The 8094-nt window shown below is 42.7% G+C and overlaps 1 protein-coding gene and 1 pseudogene across 1 annotated transcript in view; one reads left to right on the top strand and one right to left on the bottom strand.

Moving 5' to 3' along the window:
• Positions 1-381: 381 nt before the first annotated feature.
• Positions 382-3830, top strand: LOC129409265 (histo-blood group ABO system transferase 2-like; annotated as a pseudogene).
• A 2286-nt stretch (positions 3831-6116) lies between these two features.
• LOC129407202 (extended synaptotagmin-3-like) overlaps positions 6117-8094 on the bottom strand; it is a 7989-nt gene continuing 6011 nt past the window's right edge. Inside the window, exon 6 of the mRNA XM_055150271.1 lies at positions 6117-7473. Within this exon, the coding sequence (XP_055006246.1) occupies positions 7438-7473 (36 nt within the window). The 3' untranslated portion in view covers positions 6117-7437. The remainder of the gene's footprint in view (positions 7474-8094) is intronic.

Genomic DNA, 8094 nt, shown 5'->3' with positions numbered 1-8094 from the left:
ACACAGGTCTTGTGGTGAGTGGACACAGGTCTTGTGGTGAGTGGACACAGGTCTTGTGGTGAGTGGACACAGGTTGTTGTATTTCTCCTCTATAAAAGAATGAGAAAGTATTCTAAGTATTCAGTCTTCTGATTGGACCATGTAATGAATGTGACACCAAATCCCTCTGTACTGCACATAATCACTCTGGAAATACTGAAGTCCAATATTTCACTTACTGTTGTGGTCAATAAACGATATTTGCCGATATCGATATTGCTATTTTAAAAAACCAAAGCAATCACCAAGAATGTGTAGTAGTTATGTAAGTTAGAGTAAAGATCACAAAGTTGACTTTTTGCTTATGTGAAGATAATACCATCAAATACACAGTTCATAAGGATGTATGTGGTACAAGCCCCTCACTGCCACATGATCACTCCACACTCACTGGTGGCCACAGGGAGCCGAGCCTCCTCTCCACCAACACTCACACAGCACTTCCATACTAGGCAAGGTGAGAAAAGTGTCTTGCCTAAGGACACAGTGTCAGAACTTTGTCTGAGCAGAAATCGATCTGAGGACAGACTGGAATGATACATGGGTACGAACAGACTGGGACAGTGTAGAACAAACATCGGGTTAATGTTCAATATTGATCCGATACCGATCTATTGATAAGATACATGTATTATACACATTATATTGTTGTCTCGGCTGTGCTGCAGATTCCTCTAACTCCAGGAAGAAACATCTCGATCCACGATGTGCCCAGTGCAAATCGATGGCAGGACGTGGTACTGAGCAAGATGAAGTGGGCCAAACTTGCTTTAGAGACATGGGTGAGCGTCTCACACACACACACAGATACATGTGTGTATGTAGATTTACAGTGTGTTGTTTCAGCTCCACAGAGAGGCTGACTATCTGTTCATGATGGACGTGGACAGTGTTTTTCGTGGCCGTGTTGGAGCAGAGGCCTTGAGTCGGCTGGTTGGCACGCTCCACCGAGGATACTACAGGGTCTGTTTCAGGTCACAACTGTGTTTAGTACAGACTGTGCAAAAGTCAAGCAGATTATTTCAACTTACTCTTTTGTGTCTGAACTGTCACAAACATGACTCATGTGTCCCCAAACAGCAGCGAAACATGTTTAAATATAACAACACTGAGAACTATTGAAATGCAGATTTATTCTTAATGACAAAAACACTGGACATGATGGACGAGTTGTTCATGTTATAATTAATCATCTGGGGTTTTGTTCTGTCTCTCTCTGATCTGAACGGTGACTCCCTAAACCTCAGCACCTGCAGCATCATGAGTCAGTGCTAGTGCAGCCTCTGCAGCTCAGGGGGGGAATTCTGGAGGTTCTGAGCTTCACATGAAACCTGAACATAAACTGAGAATGAGACAAATGCAGATGTGTCTCTGTCTGCAGGTGAAGACTCTGGTGATCAGAGTCACTTTTTTAAAACTGAGTGCAGGTTTCACACTGTCCTTCAGCCTTCAGCAAATCCTTCCTGATTTCCAGAGACAAAAAAGTCCAAACTCTTGTATTTAGACGTCATCTTTCACCTCTGTTGACTTTTGCACCTGGCTGTGGCCTTTCTTTGTGTTGTAAATATCCTCTCAGGTTGAGTGAATACATTACAATACATGACTGCACTTGTCGTTTCCAGACAACAAAGCGTGAGGACTTCCCTTATGAGCGGCGTCCTGAGTCACAGGCGTACATCCCGCCGACAGAGGGAGACTATTACTACACTGCAGCCGTGTGGGGAGGGCTCCTGGACGACATGTACAGGCTGGTCAAGTACGACCTTTGACCTTGTTTTTTTAATGCATGATGTTAGATCAAACACTGTACACATGGACATAGTTAAACCGTGAGCGAGAGTGTTCCAAACAGGAGGTGAGCACATGTGCTTCCAGCTCCATCCACTCTGGCTTCCAATTCACTTTGTATTGAAAAGTGTCACCTCTCTCTCTCTGACTGCTTCTGTCATTTTAGTCTTAAAATGTTTGTATTAACTCACTCTACATGATCCTAAAGCTTTTATTTCACTATTTTGTCTGTAAATCATTAATAACAGACCAATCAGGCGCCTTCTTTCCCCGAGGCTCAACTTTTTTCCCCCCAAAGTGTCACTTAACTGATGTAAAACTCTGATCAACATTAACCACAGGTCAATCCACCAAACCCAGTCAGAATGAGAAACACATGAAAACCTGTCGCATGAGTTTTGATTAAAATCTGTTGGATGTTATTTGTGTTACTCATAGACACTGTGATGAGAAATCACAAGAGGATGCTAAAATTGGAGTGGAAGCAGCGTGGCAGGAAGAAAGTCATCTCAACAAGTAAGTCCCTTTTAAAGTTACACTGTGAGACTTTTCCGCTGGTCTCCATGGAGATGGTATTGCTTTGTGTGGAATGTTCAGAATCAGAAAAGTTTTTAGAAACATTCACAAAGTTGAAACATGACTGGAAAAATGATGCATACTGATGAATCTGTTTGCTGGACACAGACAAAGGTTTATTCTTCCAGTTCTGGTCAGAGACCAACAGCCTCTCCTGTCTCCTCTCACTGTCACTTTGACAGACAGAAATCTTCCACAATGTACGTATTGACAAAACACACGTCAAATGTGAAAAGTGTACAGTAAGCAAAATCTACAACTCAGCTCAATATTGAGTTTGTCTCTGATCTAAAACAAGAAAATCAAGCCCACAGTAGAAAACAATGAAGAGTTAAAGCACAGAAACACACACACACACACACACACACACACACACACACACACACACACACACACACACACACACACACACACACACACACACACACACACACACACACACACACACACACACACACACACACACACACACACACACACACACACACACACTATACACTGAAAATGTGTTGCTCCTCTCTCTGTACCTGCCTCGTCATTTTGGTCTTAAAATGTTGGTAATGACCCACGACACATGATCCTGGGCTTTTTATTTGGTTGTTTTGTCCATTAATAAATTCCTCATTCCCCCTGTAGCTGTAGCATCATGAGCTTGTTTGACTGGAGCTGACGCTGTGGGTGACGTCACACTCACTTGGTCCACTTCTGTACTGTCTGTTCTGTCATCTGTCTTATTATATTTATATTATAACCAGACCAAGTTACAGCTCAGATCTGTGGAGAGGAATGCCTGTTTTTCTAGGTGTTTTTGAGCAATAAAACCACCACTGAATTTAAGAAATGAAGGTCGATCTGTTTAATGTCACACTGTGGAACATTCTAAGCAGAGCAATGACATCCACACAAACAAGAAGGTGACGAACCCAAAACCGAAAAGTGACACAGTTTAGTGTGATATAAGAACTTTAAACAAAAATCTAAATGACTAGAGTGAATGTCTTTACGTTTACTGTGTTATTTTACAGATATTTCCTGTACAACAAACCCACCAAAGTGCTGTCTCCAGAATACCTGTGGTCAGACTACGAACAGGAGTATTCCTGCTGACATCAGGGTGGTCAGGATCGCACAGGTGGTCAAGAACTACCAAGAAGTTAGGCCCAATGGTGGAAACTAGTGTGCACAGACTAAAGTAACTGCTTCTGTATTTCTTACACTGTGGGAAGTCAAATCTTTTTTACAGCTGCAGCTGTTTGAGGAGATGATCAGGAAGAAGACACGCACCATCCAAGAGACGCTGCATCGTTTCAGTTCGTCCCAAACAGATGAAGTGTTGCTCGTCCTTCTGGACAAAGCTCCTGATGTTCCTCTGGACACTGTGACTGTGAACATTGTTCCTTTAAATGATTAAACGTGTTTTTTTCCAACTACGGCCCAAGTGTCTTTTTATGACAAAGGTTTCAGTGTGAGACTTTATCTCTAGTCTTGTTCCACTGGGAGAGTTTTATTCAGACTTTGTACTTTGATATTCAAACTTGCACACACACCGGCACACACACAGGCACACACACTGGCACAAATACATACACACACAGACACACACACACACACACAGTTCTACTGATCACATTGTACTTTGCCATAAAATCTCCAAAAGTTTCATTCACAAATGTTGAACGTGTTTATTTCTATGAGTGTTACCGTCTTACAACACAAATCTGCATTTGCACAAGATCCACCTGCTCCCATCTGTATTAAACATGACTGGCCTATTGATACTTTGCAGTGACATCACGTTGGGGGTGATCTACATGTATGTGTATGGTGGAATGTTCAGCATTTACCATGGTGACACAATGTACATGTAAGCGAGGAATCATTTTAACCTTAGGAGTATTAAAACATTTAACGAACTCGTATTACACTAGTTCCTGATCTGTGTCATCACAAACACATGTACCTGGAGCTGTGTTGTTTCTTTCACATCTGTTTAAAAACCCCAACCCAGCCCTTCACTCTCTGTCACAAGAGAACTCTGTAGAAAATGTACTTGAAGAGGATAATGTGATAGACTACCTGAAGATCTCACTTGTTTGTTGACCCTTGACACTGGAACTTTTAATACAAGATCTCATGATTATGTATGTCTGAAACCTGGCCACACTAGAGCTAAAATGGGAAGAAAAACTTTTGGTCATTTTTTTGGAACATATTTGACATGAAAACTGGACACACTGGAGCCACTACTGCATTTGAAATAATAAACATTTATAATCACACCTCCTCCTGTTTCCAATGTTTTAAATGGACCTACACACGTCATTGTTTAGTTTGAATTGTAAAAGAGGGTCCAGTACTCTCACTGGGACCCTGTACAAATAAACATCATAATAATCACGTGTCAGCTTTAAAGTCCCTGTACCCGTTTTTCCCTTTTTTGAGTAAATGTGTCTTACCCCAGTACAGATATGTTATATAAGCAGCTCTTGAGGTCAACATAAGTCAGCAATGTTGTATTGTCAGAGAATCAGGAAGTGTTATTAACATGCTAGTTGTTGTTGAATGCATGAGGTAAATGTGGAATAACTTTGGACCATTACAAACTGTTGACAATGAAACTAGTTCATTTTGAAAACAGTAAAACCAGGTACAGAGACTTGAAATGTGTGTGAGGGTGTCTCCTGGTGTTTGTCCTCCAGCAGATGAGTGACCTCTTCAGAGTCTGTCTGTCCAGAGCAAAGGACATGTGGATGTCCTCCATCTCCTCCAAACCTCTGGTCTTCTCTCTGCTCATGGAGATAGTGCTGGAGATCAGCAGTCTGTGAAAAGTGCTTACAAACTCATCATGGTGAATAAACAGGATGCTCCGAATGCATAAGGGAAGTGAGGAAGAACTTGCAATTATTACAAAATTCAGCAGCACGTGTCCTGACGAGGACCAGAGGGCGGGACCACGTTACATTGGTTTTAAAATCACTGTATTGGCTCCGTGAGTTTCAGGATTGATTTTAAAGTTCTTTTACTGTTTTTTAAATGTCTTAATGGTCTTGGGCCTTCTTATCTTTCAGAACTGCTTTTACCCTATGAACCCTCGCGGATCCTGCGCTCCTCCGGCAGCAGCTCCTGGTCATTCCCAAAGTCAGGACACACACTCACGGAGAGGAGTCTTTTCAGTACTACGGCTCTCGTCTATGGACCTGCAGCCGGAGGAGCTCAGGGCCAAAGAGAACGTTCATGTTTTTAAGAGCAGGCTCAAGACCCACCTTTTTAGCTCAGCTTTTGATTGAATTCTTATACTTTTACTTGTTTCTACTGTACACATTTTAATATATTTATTTATTTTAGGCATATTTTTAGGATTTCCAGTGTTTCCTCTGTAGGAGCCTCTGTATCAGGAGCAGAGGTCGGCTGTGGCTGTCGGGTTCTGTCATGTGGGCTCCTGGTGGAGGGTTGGTGCTTGGGCTTCATCTCTCCCCTGGGCACTGTGGTGGTTCCTGGTGGTGGTGGACGTCTCTCTGCTCCTGGTGTAGACGGCTCCTCTGATGGTGCTTTCTCAACTGGTTCTCCTGTCGGGTGTCGGGTTGTTTTTAATCACTGTAAAGCACTTTGTGTTACATTTTTGTATGAAAAGCGCTTTATAAATAAAGTTTGATTGATTGATTGATTTGGAGCACTGCAAACTGTTTAAAATAAATGAGTTCTGACAGTGAAAGTCAGGTGCAGCACCTTTAATGAAAATATCCAAGAATTAAAGACGCATGAAGTGTCTTTATTTTACAATAATGTATTTAAAAGCAGCAGATTAATCATTAAATTCACAACATTTCAGTAAGAAAGACAAAAACATTACAATAAGTCCTTCATATGAACACAGGCAGTGCTGTGGAGAGATGATCACAGGTCGAAACCAGGACCAGGACTGAATTAGGACGAAACCAGGACTACACCAGAACTAAACCAGGACTAAACCAGAACGAAACCTTGACTGAAGCTAACATACATTTGTGAACATGTTCTAAGCATCAAAAGTGACCACTGAAAAGAACACATAGAGTAGGCAAGGCAAGGCAAGTTTATTTGTATAGCACATTTTGTACACAAAGTAATTCAAAGTGCTTTACAGAATAAGAAATACATTAAAATCATAATAAAAACAAACCAAAACATAAATAATCATGAAGATTAAAATTTAAAAAGAGAGACATAAATTAAAAAGAAGAGTGTGGAATGAAAACCTTTAAACAGAAATGTTTAGAGTCTGGATTTAAACAGCGTCACAGAAGAGTCTGTCTCACATGTTCAGACTGTTCCAGGTTTTAGCTGCATGAACCTGAAACTCTGACTCCCCTTGTTTAGTTCTGACTCTGGGCACCAGCAGGAGGCCGGTCCCTGAGCTCCTCAGAGTGTGAGATGTTCATATGACACTAACATGTCACAGATGGACTTTGGTGCTCGGCCATGGAGACACTTGTACAAACAGAGACGCTTTAAACTCTATTCTCTGAGCCACAGGAGCCAGTGCAGAGACCTGAGCACAGGACGCATGTGCTCGTACTTCCTAGTTCGAGTAAGGACCCAAGATGCAGCATTCTGGATGTTCTGCAGCTGGGGGGGTCATGGTGTGTGTAGAGGGGGGGCCACAGTGTGTGCAGAGGGCCCAGTGTTTACAGCTCTTAGTTGTTAGGTGTGCACTGGCCTTAACAGTTCCAGTGATGTACTATCTATTGTTAAACCAGGACTAAGATAGGACAGACAGGTCTACATCAGATCTCCACCAGGTCTAAACTCATTTGAAGGTGATGAGGTAGTCGGGGTAGGCGTGGCTGTCGTGGAAGATGATGAACATAGAGGGATTCTGAATGTTGTCCACCACACTGTCGAACTTCTCAGGGGAGCCAGCCTTCTTCAGAGGAGCGTCTATCGTTGTTGAGGTCCCTGTAGTGAAGTCTCCGGTCAAGACGGAGCACAGGTACATGAGCTTCTCACCTGAGGTGTTGGGGCGGGAGTATGTGTCACTACTCGAGTACTGAGCGTTCACCGCAAAGTACGTGCCTTTTCCGTACGCCGTGGCTGTGGAGGGAAACAGCACAAGAGTTTAAACAGGATCACCACTCTGCCACAGGGACACTCTCCACTCAGACATACAAGAGTCACATCCCCCAACTGAGAAGAGGGGACCAGATACACACTCTGTCACAGTTAAGTCTAGTGTCCACTGAGTGATTTTTTTCATCTTTTAAGACTGTTCTCAAATCGTGGGGGTGTGATGCCAGAGGGGGGCGTGTGACCTCGGGGAACATGCTTTTTTTTTTTGCCATACTAGAATAAAGTGTAATTGCACATCCACTACAGTAGTTGGCAGTGACGCTCTCTTTGTCAGAGTGTGCGCAGGAAGTATTAGCTCTATAGGCGAGTTTCATTTTTGACAAAAGTGCACGTTGCATGCTGGGAATTATTTTGATTGGCGGCAAGAAACGCTAATTCAACATGACGGACTGAGCGAGAAAGCACGTAAAGGGTATTGATCCTGGTTATTTATCCACTCTAACGGCAGAGGACCCAAGACCATTTGACCAGAAATTGGTCATAAGCAACAATGGAGCCAAATCACCCTTTTCAACCCCGACAAAAGGTGGAACAAACCAAATTTCTGGTTGGAATCACCAACTACCTGGACAAATATTCACTTTG

Source organism: Boleophthalmus pectinirostris, unplaced genomic scaffold (assembly GCF_026225935.1).
Source record: "Boleophthalmus pectinirostris isolate CB_2022bp ecotype Guang Dong unplaced genomic scaffold, ASM2622593v1 HiC_scaffold_1, whole genome shotgun sequence".
Taxonomy (NCBI): Eukaryota; Metazoa; Chordata; class Actinopteri; order Gobiiformes; family Gobiidae; genus Boleophthalmus; species Boleophthalmus pectinirostris.
This window is presented reverse-complemented; position numbering and strand designations above follow the sequence as displayed.